Genomic DNA, 13,885 nt, shown 5'->3' on the forward strand with positions numbered 1-13,885 from the left:
TAGTACAAGATGGGACATGTATTATAAAATAGCAGAGATTCAAAAGAGGAATACACCACATCCAGACAGTAAGAAGAGCCTGCTTAATCCTCCTTAATTGTTAGCACAGAGATATGCACATACTTAACACTTACACTGTATTAATTGCTGAATTTTCCTCTGAATAAATCTGGTATATTATTAATAAAGTCCCTTTTATTCCAAAATCCAAGGAAACTTCAAACTCATTCATGAGATATTTATTAAAATAACACATTTAGGGAAAAAATCAATACAATGTATACATCATTACTGAAAACTGTATACCATCATACAAAAAAGGATTTTATTTTGGGAAATCGATTCCTAATTTATGGCAAGTTTTACTTTCAGAAATAAAACCACAAAACAACACAATCTAATTCAATCTTAAAGGCTGGCATGCTGAGCAAGGAATGTTCTTATTCTTTGTAGGAGCTCCTTCTTTACACTGTCAGGTACCAGGGCTGAAATACAAAAAATAAAAATATAAGAGTAAGAAGATTCCAATTAATAGGTCAATTTGGTATTTGATAATTTATTCAGAATTAACAATAATTTCATGAGTAACCCATATGCCTTAAAAATGAAAGAGGTAAAGATATCTGAAAAGATAAAGTATATTTGCAATTCATTATTTGAGTGAACTATTCAATACCTAAATACACTGCACAGTGAGGAGAATAAAACATGGAAAAACTCTTTAAACTAGAAGTGGAAAAGACCTTTTTGAATCACAGAGGATTATAACAAATTGATAAATTTGATTTAAATGCAACAATGACAATTTAATAAGTTGGTCAAAATCACCATAAACAAAGGGAAAAGACAAAAAGTGGGAAAACACTCTTATAGAAAAGGCTGATCACTCACTACATTTCTCCAAATTGATAAGAGAAAGATCAGACTGATTGAAAAATGAGCAAAGGAGGTGAAGAAAAGGCAAAACAACAGTTCTTGAACATAAAAGGGGTATAACTTCATAATTGAACTGTAAACCAAAACCACATTCAAACAGCATGTTTTGGCAATCATACTGGCTAAAAACCAAAGGTCAGTAATATCGTGTGTTGGTAAGACTGGGGGAAAATTGGCTCTCTTGTATTAGCTGGTGGAGGATATAAATTGGTACCACACTTTTGGGAAGCTAGTTTGGCAATACTGTATTGAAGTAAGTGCACATACTCTCTGACTCAGCAAAGATGCAAAAATTGCAACAGGAGTTACATTTGTGGTATTTTTACTTCTTCAATTTAGAACCATGTGACTATTATCTATTCAGAGTATAACACTAAAAAAAAAAGGAAAAAAAAAAGCCCTGCTCCTAGGAATTTTTAGTAATTTTAAATTACTATTAAATGTTAATAAAACAATGTACACTGTTTTTTTTTTCCCTTTCTTGGCTACTAATAAATAAGGACAATAGGGAACTAACTGAAACTTCTAATGCTACTTGCCTATATCCAAAGGAAATGAAGTATTTCAGATACAGTTCAGTATTTGTATAGTGAATTCCACAAATAAGTATATAAATTAAGAAGGACACATACTCCTCTTTACAGATTGTTTAGTTTAAGCCTGCTAGAAATAAAAGCTACATGATTAATTCAAGACCACTGGAAATGTGACCACTATATATATTAAACACACTTTTAATAAAAATTACGGAGATGGAATATAGATCAGTTGCCTTGGAGTTAGGGATAAGGTATGACTATAAAAGGATAGCTTGAGAGTTTTTTACAGGCAGGAGGGCAGTTACATGAATCTGTACATGCGTATAAAATTCACAGAACTGCAAACTAAAAAATAGTCAATTCTACTGTATTTTAGTTAAAAAAAGAAAATAAATACTTCTCTTGGCTATAAAAGACTACAAACATAAAAGAAAAGATTTATTTTTATTTCTCTGTTCTGGATTTGCTCATTTTCTAGCAGTAGAGCTATATGGGATTGAAATGTCTAAGATAGAAGTGTTGAAGGAGAAGCAAAGGAAATTTCTACCCTGTATAACCAGCTCCAAAATGTTACATAAATTACAGAAGGAAAATAGAAAAAGAAATTGGAAAAAATTATTTTAAAATGTAAATTCATGTGGGGAACAATAAATAATGTGTTTTGTTTTTCTTTCCTTCAGACATACTTGATGAAAAAGTCATTTTTTTTTTTTTTTTTAAAGCTGTAGACAGGCCTACAGATGGCTGGAAAGGACTACGGGATTCTGTAGCTCTTTCCCAGCAGGTAGTTCAGAGAATTAGTATTCTCTAGTAACAATTTTCAAACTTCTTTTTTTTTTTTTACTTCTTACACTTAAATTCTTTTTAATGCTTCCATGTGAAAAAATAGATAATGGATCATCTCATTTATCTGCTTCCACTTAAAACTACCAAAAGAGACCCTTTCACAAAATAAATGAAAATAATGTAGCCACATTTGAGCTAACAATGTAATGTAGTTCTTAATAGATATTACATATTATCAATGTTAATATAGTATTTCCTCTCGTTCCTTTGTCTTCTGTTAAGAAAATGAAGATAATGGTAGTGTGAATGTTAAATACAGATTACCCAGAACATGAAGTTTTAGAGCTACCAAATTCTTAACTTGGACACTTAAGATGACAGAGCTTTACTTATTTTTAAAAAAAGAACATTGACTCGGGCTGAAGTAAAAGTTTGAATTATTAAATATGTAAGTGAAATTGGGCCATATCTGATAAAATTTATAAATCCTATCTTCAGGTGATACTCGTCTCTACAAAATCCCCAATTTTAAAAATTATCTGTCTTAACTACCATTATCAACTTATATCTGTATACTGTTTTCGAGTGCAAAAACATTTTATACTTCTCATCTATTACTCAAGACTATGCCAGAGAGGAAAATAGGCAATAATAATCTTTCCCAATGAGGAAATGTAAGTACCCAAGTAATTTTGGAAAGGTTGTTTTTCCCTTTAAAATGAAAGAAAAGCTGAACCAGCAGGACAGAGAGAAAAAAATCATGTCTTCAGCACACCTTTCCTTTCACATAATTTGTATTCCTTACCTCTGCCTTTTGGTGTGATTTCAGCCACCAAGTCATCAACAGTAACGTGTTCTAGTCCTTTTTCTTTAATTACCTCTTATGCAAAAGCAAAAAACAAATCATATCATTTAAAATCATTATCTGTAAGAAAGATTTTCATAGAGGAAGGGTTAAGATCATGTTTTTAGAGTGCAGATTGGTCTTTAAAAAAAAAAAAGAGGACACTTCTTTTTTTCTTTTCTAATGAAGGTTTAGCTCAACCTTAAACACATTAAGTATTCACCAGATCAAAATCTTAAAAGCCTGTTCATCTCTCAGCTAAATAACCTGTAACTTAACAATTATTTTAACACTGAGAATGGATCTGAACTGTAAGGTCAAATCTAATTATGTGCAAAAAGCTGGAAATTTATAACACATCTTATTTCACCATAATCATACCAGCTCCTGAATGTATGAAAGGGGTAAAAAGCTATTACTTGAGTCTAACTTGTAATTTCATAGCCCAAAATTAAAGAACAGAACAACTCCTTTGTTCCTTTCTCTTCTCTAGGCTGGGCCAAAGGAAAGAGAAGAGGGCAAGGAGTTAAAATTTACTGAAACACTATTAGGTGCTAGGTGATTTACAGCATTTGATATTCATAATAAGCTAATGGGCTGGGCATTTTTCCACTTACAAGTGACCCAACTGAGGCTTAAAGATTAAATAACTCATCCAAACATGAGCTGAAATCCAGCCCTAGTCTCTTCCAGTGAAGATCTGTATGACTCCCAAAACTATGTTTTTTCTAATGTGCTACACTGCCTTCTTAGGATTAGTGATATAAATAGTCTTTATTATTAATTGTAGAAACCACTACGATATAATGGGAGTTCACCGAAAATATCCAGAATTCCAGTATACCGAAGTTGAGCCAGAAGAGGCTCATCTTCATGACATGTATAATCTATCTAGTGGCATCATCATCAGTACCTAGCAATTTTACAAGCTTCCATTCTACATTTTAAAAAAGTAAGTATAATTACCTAAGAGCTTTTATAGGTAAATTTTTCAAAAATAATACTGTTAAAGCCAGGAGATATAATTCCTTTGGAGTCTGCCAATCATAAAGTGTTCAATTTGTTATAAAATTAAAACATAGGAATAACTAATATTTCACTTTGAGTAGGCACACTGAAAAAGGTTGGAATGAATACTTGTATGCCAGAAAAAATCTTGCCTCACCTGTTTTAAGAAAAATACAAAGAAAATTTCTACAGATTCAGGAATTATGTCTACCGAAAGGGGACAGGGAAATCACTGCTTAGAAGACTGAATTTTCTATTTGTTTAAAATCATGTTTGGCACTCAAGAGATCTTAAAATACTGCCTATTATTTCCTAGTGAACCCCAAGCCAACAAGAACAATGAAATCAGCTTATCTTGTAAATGAAACTGATTACCTTTACAGTGTGCCTTCAACTGGTCCTTCCAGCCACATTCAATTAATTTAGCTCTCAGCAACTCTTTGAGGCTGTTGAAACAGAAAATGTTTTCATATTACACTATAACAAGGTAAAATATTTTAGATAGGAATGTTTGAAGCAGAAGTTCAAATGTTCAATTAAAAATTCCCTGCCTTCTAATCCCCAAAACTTTAACTGTCACCTAATTTTGATTCTGTTAATAAATAATTCTTTGATCTTATGGAAGTCATTTGAACTCTGGACTTCATTTTCATCATCAGTAAAATTAAAGGAGGTGGATAGGGTACCATAATTCTCAAGAAACTCTACTCTCTGGCCTTCTCAGACACTTTCTACTTACCTCCAACAGGAATAATTGTGAGTCTTGTACAACTTCTAAATGGTATTAGTTGAGCTTGAAGCACCTACACCTTAAAATCTTCAAACTCCAAAATCTATTCTTCAACTAGAGACTCTTATCCTTTAGCTCTCTACTTCCCCATGATATCCCTCTCTAAACCTCAATAACTTTCCCCTCAATTTTTCCCAATAACCCTCTAAATTACATACTAAAGATGGTATTTCGTTGATTCTAACACTGTTGTTTTTCCCCCACATTTCAACAATTCAGCAATTGGTATGCCTATCATAATTTAACTGGAAGTATCTTCTTTTTCCCTAGTAAACAAAAATAATGGTGTGGGGCTCCTGGGTGGCTCAGTCAGTTAAGTGTCCGTCTTCAGCTCAGGTCATGATCTCAGGGTTCTGGAATCGAGTCCTGCATTGGGCTCCCTGCTCAGTGGGGGAATCTGTTTCTCCTTCTCCTTCTGCCCTTTCCCTCCTGTTTGTGCGCTCACGTGCTCTCTCTTTCTCTCTGTCTCAATAAATAAAATCTTTAAAAAAAAATATGGTGTGTTTTGCAACTAATGGCATCATGGATGTAATAAAACATTTTCTTACCAATATTTTCTTATCCTTTCGCCATGCCCACTCTTACAAATCGGCAATCTTCAACCTAAATCATTTCTCAGAGCTTGTACATGTCATGTCCCAAACCAAACCACTTCTCTGTCAATATTTCTAAACATTCACTATGTGACATTTCCACCTTGGTATTTATTTAGGTCTTTCCATCTTAATAGGGCCAAAAACCAAGTTCTGCTTCTCTCCCATTTCAACCTATTCTCCCTGTCAGAATGCCATTGTCCATCCTTGTTCCTCAGGCTAGAAAATTTGGCATCCTTCACTCAGCATCTCTGCTAACACTACATGTACAATCCATAGAAGCAATTCCTATTGGTTCCAGTTTTAAGTATATACAATAATTCAAATGTTTTTCACCATCTTTGCAATTATTTCCCTAGTCCAAACCATCTTCTTCTCTTGACTGGACTGTTACCAAAGCCCCTACCTTGTCCCCTTGTTTCCTCCCTTATATACCTTGTTCTCCTTCCTGTGCTCAAAACAGTCCATGGTTTCCCAATTTACTTAAAACTCCAAATCTATGCTATAGCCTAAATAACCCTCCATGATCTTCCCCCTCCCCAGTTATGCCTCTGACTTTATTTCTTCTTCCCCTCGCCCATTTATTCAGGCTCATGAGCTTCCATGTGGTCATCAAAATACTAGGCAAACTCATCTGGGGTCCTTGGCTCTTGGGAGTCCCCTCATTCCTTCATATCCTTCTGACCTCTTACCAGTGAAGCCTTCTTTATTTTTATTTGTCTCAAATACACACCTCATTATTCTCAGTTTTATTTTTCCTCTAGAACTTATCAATCTACATAATACAGACTTACTGTCTGTCTTCTCCCATGTAAGCTCCATGAAAGAAGAGACTTTATTTTGTTCACTACTTTATCTCCAGCACCTTAACAGGACATAGCATGTGGTAGAAACTCAGTAATTTTAAACTGCATAAGTGAAAAAACAAATAAACAATAATAAATAACCCCCTTTCCTCATTACTGCCAATACTCTCCTCTCAGTTCCCCAAGGCATTGTTCTCAATGTCTTCTTCCTCACTTCTCATATTGAGGGCTGCTTCTGCTTTAAAAAAAATTGTAAGTTCTCCTTTCCATTTTTGCTGTTTTTCATTTTAAACTGATATAATCTGCTAACATGTTCTTCTGTAATCTATCTCTAGCCCTTCAAGTCTATCGTCCACACTGCTAGGCTAATATTCCTAAAGAGCAAATATGATGTAGTCATCCCCCTTCCTAGGATCTTTTAATGATTCCCACCACCTAAGGATAAAGTCAACAACAGCTGTTTCTTCAAATCCATCACTCATTTTCCTGACCTTTCTTTGACACCACTCTTAGCATAAGAAATCTGCATAGGGTTCCAACAATGGAAATGAGACCTAGGCAAGGTTGACCATAACTGGCCTATGTACCTAAGTAAGACGGTAATCACGCCAGGTACTTTGCTGGAACTACTAGGAGAAAGGTAGTCTGAGCCAGAGGGATATGAATTCTGAACTGCTAATCTCTGCCACCTTGTGGGTAGAGTCTGCTTGAGAATAAAGCCAACACAGAGGAAAACAGAGCTGGGAAAGAAAAAGAAAGACATAATCTTGGTAACAATTTTTGAGTGCTTGGACCCAGTGGAGACTGAAGCAACTTCAAGCTCTAAACTTTGTACTTGGACAAGCTTATATATTTCACTGGTTAAGGCAGTTTCTGAGTTCTATCATTTGCAAATCAAAGAATTCTGACTTACACAAAATCCACTCCTCTTGTCTACTGTCACAGCAATATCACTTCCACACTTTACCTGCTAGCTTTAACTTTTGTATTCCTCAGAACATTATCATGTTGTTAACAAGTCTGTCCTTTATTGGCTGGAAGAATGGCTAATCTTTTCCCCCCAAGTTGAAGTACTTCTTTTACTATTTTGTAACTGATTACCCTAACCCCCAGGTAAAGTTGAAAGATCCCTCCTGTTCCTTATATATTTCTCTTAGGCAATTTTTCACTGTTCTGGAATTCTTTCTTGGTTCCTGAGTTTCTGTTTAGTACTTCCAAACCTGTTCTTTCTTCAAATAATTACCTTGGCCAATTTTGTGCTAGGGATGATGTTGGGGATACAATGGTATTTCTACTGTCAAGGAACTTAGATTTGGAGGACACAAACAAGCAAAGCAGGTGGTTATAACACAATATAATTAAATGCTAGGCTAGAACAGGGTATCTGGGACTTAACAATTTCCTACACAAGATGATGTTAATTAAATTAAACCTGAAAGATGAGCTAGAATAAGTAAAAGATCAGGGGAAGAATGTTTCAGAAGACTAGGAACAGCACATTCTGCTCTTAAGTTGAGAGTGTAGTAAATGAAACTGGTTCTATCACATTATCTCCCTGTTAAAAATTGGGTAACGTTATGTTTTTAATTATAGTCATTTGAGTAGTTTTTTCTTTTCCATTAGATTATACATTCTTTGAGAGAGTCATTTCTTGTTCATCTTTCTAGATGACACTTTTCTTTAAGAATGCAATATGGAACACACCTATTTTTTTACAGATGTTAGTAACTGAAACTTGATAATCTCAATTTTCTGTAATTCCTTCCATTGACATCAGTTTTGTTCCTTGATATTTAGATGCTCACGTGTAACGTAACTATAATTTAAAGGCGTTAAACGTAGTTTACTAACACAATATATTCCTTACCGTTCTCTTTCTCCGGTTTCTATCAACTTTTGGTTAATCGCTGCTCTCATCTGCGCATCTTTGTTCATCTTGCTAACCTGAACATCAACATGTATTTTCAGATACAGAACACATACAAAGCATTTTCTTCTAATCCTCCAGGTAAGTATCCCAACACATTTAACATTCTTTCAACTGAAGGGGTGATAAATTTCAACAATGTGTTAACAATGTCATTACTCTTAATATTATTTACTGCATCCCAAGAAGTCATATGATTAACTCACGTTACAATTTTTCTTCCCCCATATACTTTTTATTAATAAGTTTTTGGATAATAATTATTGTTAACTTTTATGTAACACTTATGTGCCAAGTACTGGGTTAACACATTGGCTTTTTTTTTTTAACCTCATTTAGTTCCCAAAACTGATTCTTTTACATAAGAATTATTAACTATTTGTATTTTACAATTGAGAAAACTGAGGCACCAAGACAGAAAGTGGTGAAGGCAGTATTTGAACTCATGTACTTTGAGCCCAGCAGCCCCAAAACACTGTAACATCACATCATAACTGACTGCTACTCATTTCTGCACCTTAACTGCATTCAAAATTTCGGGAAGTCATATAACCTAACCACTGATAAAAGATTAAGCACTGTTGGTGAAAAATCAAAGTTCCAGATTAGGCTCTAAGTGCTCTACTTTTGAGTAGGATGTACCCAGAATTACAACTGCCAAACTAGCTCCAAGTATGTGTTTGTGTGTATCTTCACCAAAGCTTGCTGGTGGGATAAAGGAAAAACAAATCTCAAACTAATTCCTAACTTAGAAAATTCTCAATTTTCCGTGAAAAAAAGACAACCAAAACCAAAGTGATGTAGAAAGGAGAAGAAGGTTAGAATGTACCACTTGAAAAAAACTAACATTACTGTACATAATCTGTCACTAACTTGGGACCACTTTCGCTGTGTCCCACCTCGTCTACATGAAAACTTAAGCTGGCAATTGAGTTTTGAGTTGGGAAAAAATAATTTTTCTTGACTGGAACGGGAAAAAGGAAGGGCTGAGAAAGGACTGAGAAATGTTTACTTGTGTCGTTGGAGGCTAACATTTTCAAAATAATTCTAAGGCCTAGTCAGTACCATTCCTAGAATATTGAACTTGATCTTGTCTTGGCCCCTAAAATACGGATAGTGACCTTGGACAAGTCAATTCTTAAAGGCCTCAGTTTTCTCACTGGTAAAACGAGGGCGCTAGGGGATCCCTCCCAGTTCAGACATTCTTTGGGAAAATAGAATAGGGCGGAGACAGCGGGAGAGGCGGGAGGGGAGGAGCCAGAAAACAAAGCGTGGACTGGCTTCAGGCCAACTCCGGTTGCACGCCCTGTCGGAGAGCCCTACAGGCCCGCGAGCGCGGGTCGGGGAAGCTAACGAAAGACAGCACATCGAAAGGAGCCTGGGCTGGGCCCGGGTCCCGGCCCTGAGGACCACGGGCATAGCTCACCACCATCACCGCGGGCGAGGGCCGTCCCTTCCCAGCGACGAAATGACCCTTGCGCTGACGACCGTTACCTACCACACTCTTCGGCTGCCCGGACCTAGACCCTCAGTAGCTCGGGCACCTAAGCACACAGAAAGCTAAAACACGCATTTCCGGGGCGGGATCTCGCCACCCTGCCTATAACTGTGAGAATTTAACCAGCGCGGGCCGCCTCCTGGTAGCTCAGCCTTCTGGGTAAGAGAGTCCAGACCGTGCTCTCTCTCGCTGGTGTTGAGTCTCCGAAAAACTACCTAGCCCGACATGCAACGGAGTCAACTTTCTCATGGACACTACATTTCCCAGAAGGCATCCCGCACCGCGGTGTTTTCTGGGATGGGAACCACGCTGCCCGATAGCCTCGGTACTAAGAGCGAAGCGCGGACCTTTCAACAAGAGCTTTATTAATTCTCACGCTACGACCCAAGAAGGCTATGGAGGTGGCTGCTAATTGCTCTCTACGCGTGAAGAGACCTCTGTTGGATCCCCGTTTCGAGGGTTACAAGCTCTCCCTCGAGCCGCTGCCCTGTTACCAGCTGGAGCTTGACGCAGGTGGGTAGCGGCGGCGCCCCCCGGCACTCTAGTCCTTCCCCCTGTCGGCTGCCAGCGGCCGGACCCTTCCCTCATTTTCTTCCTTTCTGACTTGGGCAGGCCCGGCGACCGGGGCCTTCCGCAGGCGGCTCGGGCTGGGGTAGACCGAGGGTGGCCGCCCTGGAGACGGACGCCCATCCCGGAACCCGGTGGGAGTCTCTTTCTCGTGGCTGTTAGGTAGCGAGACCCTGGGCCGGCGCTGGCTCGGGCTCCCAGGCTCCACGGCTTGTCAGGGGGGCACGCGGCTGCTGCCTGGCCTCCGGTCGCCTGTCCGTCCTGGCCTGGCCCTGCTGCGGAGAAAACTCAGGACTTGTTTCGCTCTCGAGCATCCTCGGTAACCGTGTGCGCTGAGAAGCCACACCTCCTGCGAGGACCCCCAGCTCCTGTTTCCTCTGGCGGAGACCCGTTTCTTAGAAGAGAAACTTCGTTGCAGTTCAGAGCATTTTTAGTTGCATAGGTGCTGTCACACTAAGGACATAATCGTAGAGAACATCTCTAGAAAATTTTGAGGAAAAGTCGGTTTAATACCTATACTTCTGCTGTTTGTTTTGTGTATCTGAGGCTGGCCAAAAAATTCATCCTTGTTCTTAAGAGGTAACGAATGGCATTTTCGTTAAAAAAGCCCAGAGATCTGCATTTTTAATATAACTCTCTACTGGTTCTGGTGCATGTTGCAAGTGGATCACACATTGAGAAATACTGATCTAGAATTAAGGAATTTTATCGAATAAGTGTTTATTAATTGATACATCAATAGAGAGCCTGTTTTTGGAAACATCTATTGAGAGAGGCTTTTTATGTTACAGGGTGATATTATCAAGACGAATGTGATACAGTCTGTAAGATAAGAGTGCATTTGGCTACTTTGGAAGAAAAATATAAACATAATTACAAATCAGTGCGATAAGGCAGTGATTGGGTTATGTACAGAACATGATGGTAGTGCTTAAGCACTTTCCGAACCAGCAGGGGAATCTGGGAAGGCTTCCTGGAGGAGTTGATATCTAAGTTGAGTTTTGAAGGAGAAGTAAGAGTTTACTGGGCTAAGATAAAATGAGCTTATTTTTTCTTTCATTCCCTTCTTTTCCTTCTTCCACCCCATGTCAGTATTTGATACGACTATGTTCAGTTGTGCATTAAAAAGCCACCCAAACTCAGTGGCTCAAAAGAGTAAGCAGTTACTGTTGCTCACAAGCCTACAAGTCAGGTAGGTTTTTCTTCTAGTAGGGGCTCAGACTCATTCCTGCATCTTTGTTCACTTATCGATCTGCTTGGTGGCTCTGCTCATCTTGGCTGGACTTCCTCATACGTTTGGGGGGTTCTCTGGCTATAGACTGCTATAAGATTATTTCAGATGGTCTTTGCTTAACTCTTCTCCATGTGGTCTCTCATTTTTAACAGTTTAGCACAGGCTTAATCCAAAAGAAAAGTAACAGGCACAGGCACTTTTTCAAGCTACTGGCATGGAATAAGTTTGCTGTTGTCCCATTGATCCAAACAAGCCATATAAACAAGTCTTCAAGTCAGTGTAGCAAGCTCATAGGAAAGGGCATAGATCCAGGGAGGCATAAAAAATTGGGCCTATTGTTCTAGTCTATATGTAGTTGCTTATGTTGGAATCATGGAGTATTTCTTCTTTTAGTCTCTCTCTTCAGTCTGTCAGCAATATAGTCAGCTCAGGATTTGACTTCTCCTTGGCTCCACCGTTCTCCAAATCACAGTTATCTCTTACCTAAACCGTAGTAGTTTATTGACTAGCTTTCCCGCCATTCCATTCTCCTTCCTTCCATTCTCTGTGAAGTAGTGTCATCGTAGTTTTTAATTTTATATTTATTTGATATCCTCTTTTCGCCACTAGACTGTGAGCTCCATGAAGACAGTAATGTTTTCTTTTGTTCACTGCTCTATCCTTAGTGCTTAGCATTGTAGGTGCTCAATAAATCAAGTGAGTGAAGAAAAGGCACTGTTATTGGGGCTATTCCATTCCTGAGAAAGTGTGAACAATGGGAGAGAGTAAGTAGGTGGTGTGTAGGACCTGATGCAGTCCTGCATAGCTGCAACAAAAAATCTGGGGAAGTAGAGACCACTTAGAAAAATAGGTGAGGGCACTGTTTGCCTTGTGGACTTGATCCATATGGATAAGTCAGTGTTTCCCAGACGTTTTCTTGGGCCCTTAAAATGAAAAGTAAAAGCTCAGCTGTCAAAGTTTTGCCAACTTTTTAATTTGCTAAGTGAAGATGTTTCTTTTTGTTTGTTTCAATTTTATATTTAAATTCTAGTTAGCTAACATGTAGTGTAATATTGGTTTCAGGAGTAGAATTCAGTGATTCTTCACTTACATATGACACCCAGTGCTCATCACAAGTGTCCTCCCTCCTTAATGTCCATCACCCATTTTAGCCCATGCCCCACCCACCACCCCTCCAGCAACCCTTAGTTTGTTCTTTATAGCTAAGAGTCTCTTACAGTTTGCCTCCCTCTTTTTTTTCCTCCCTTCTCCTATGTTCATCTGTTTTGTTTCCTAAATTCCACATTTGAGTGAAATCGTGGTATTCGTCTTGCTTTGACTGACTTGTTTCGCTTGGCTTGATAAACTAGCTCCTAAGTGGAGATATTTCTTAAAAACTGATGTCCTCACCCATTCTTTCATAAGCAAAAGGATATTTTAACATCAAAAAAGCCGGAAGCAAACTCTCCCAATACCTCTAAATTGAATACATTAGCTTTCTTAACAACTCACTAAGTTGTCTTGTTCTCTCCTCTTTTCACCATTGTTGGTTTTGGAGTCTGTGTTTGGGATGCACAGTTGGAGGTGATGAGGTGCCATTTAGGGTTTTAGGTGTAAAGAAGAAACAGATTGAGAGATTGAATGGTCTAATCTTACTTTTTGTGGAGGTTGAATTTGGAAGATTGGAGGAATAGAGGCTTTTGCAGTAGTTCATGTTGAAGGGCTTGCATCAAGAATTGTTACCTAAGGGGCGCCTGGGTGGCTCAGTGGATTAAGTGTTTGCCTTTGGCTCAGGTCATGGTCTCAGGGTCCTGGGATGGGGCCCCATGTCAGGCTCTCTGCTCAGCAGGGAACCTGCTTCCCTTCCTTTCTTTCTGCCTGCCTCTCTGCCTACTTGTGATCTTTCTCTGTCAAATAAATAAATAAAATCTTAAAAAAAATAAAAAGAATTGTTACCTGCGGAGGATGATGGAGATTTAATTCTTTTAAAAACTGTTATTTCTAGAGACAGTGAGGTATGACTGAGGAGTTCCTCTTGGCAATTTGATTTCTTTTATGCATTAATTCAGAAAGAACCCCTTTTTCATAAAACTGTGATTGCCCTTTGAGCCAGCAATTCCAATTCTGGACATTTAACTTATACAGGTCTTCCTTCACTTACAATGGAGTTATGTCCAGACAAACCTGTCTTAAATTGAAAAATGCATTTAATACATCTGATCTACTTAACATCATAACTTAGCCTAGCCTACCTTAAGTGTGCTCAGAACACTTGCAGTAGCCTAGAGTTGGGCAAAATCATTTAACACGAAGTCTAGCTTATAATACAGTGTTGAATCTCATGGAATTTATTGAATACAAAGTAAAAAACAGAAGTG

General features: G+C 38.1%; 2 protein-coding genes across 4 annotated transcripts in view; one reads left to right on the forward strand and one right to left on the reverse strand.

Moving 5' to 3' along the window:
- Positions 1-223: 223 nt before the first annotated feature.
- On the reverse strand, positions 224-9,819 carry ENY2 (ENY2 transcription and export complex 2 subunit). Of its 2 annotated transcripts, none has more exons than XM_080800368.1 (5): positions 9,656-9,819; positions 8,170-8,246; positions 4,489-4,559; positions 3,067-3,141; positions 224-485 (listed from the first exon to the last, which is right to left on the reverse strand). In XM_080800368.1, the coding sequence occupies exons 1-5, from the start codon at positions 9,659-9,661 to the stop codon at positions 409-411; spliced, it is 306 nt and encodes a 101-aa protein (XP_080656494.1). In that variant the 5' UTR covers positions 9,662-9,819; the 3' UTR covers positions 224-408. The 2 variants fall into 2 exon arrangements, with proteins under 2 accessions (XP_080656494.1, XP_080656495.1); XM_080800369.1 differs by having other exon boundaries at positions 9,728-9,806.
- A 192-nt stretch (positions 9,820-10,011) lies between these two features.
- Positions 10,012-13,885, forward strand: part of NUDCD1 (NudC domain containing 1) — an 80,653-nt gene continuing 76,779 nt past the window's right edge. Inside the window, exon 1 of one of the 2 annotated variants that reach the window (XM_080801353.1) lies at positions 10,012-10,240. In XM_080801353.1, the coding sequence (XP_080657479.1) occupies positions 10,123-10,240 (118 nt within the window). In that variant the 5' untranslated portion in view covers positions 10,012-10,122. The remainder of the gene's footprint in view (positions 10,241-13,885) is intronic. The other variant, XM_080801354.1, reaches the window with a different exon arrangement.

Source organism: Martes martes, assembly GCF_963455335.1.
Source record: "Martes martes genome assembly, chromosome: 4".
Taxonomy (NCBI): Eukaryota; Metazoa; Chordata; class Mammalia; order Carnivora; family Mustelidae; genus Martes; species Martes martes.

Coding starts and splice junctions, on each gene's coding strand:
- ENY2 (XM_080800368.1), bottom strand. Junction 4,560..8,169: donor GAAACCGGAGAAAGAGAACG/GTAAGGAATATA, acceptor CTGTTTCAACAG/CCTCAAAGAGTTGCTGAGAG. Junction 3,142..4,488: donor GTTGAAGGCACACTGTAAAG/GTAATCAGTTTC, acceptor CTTTTGCATAAG/AGGTAATTAAAGAAAAAGGA.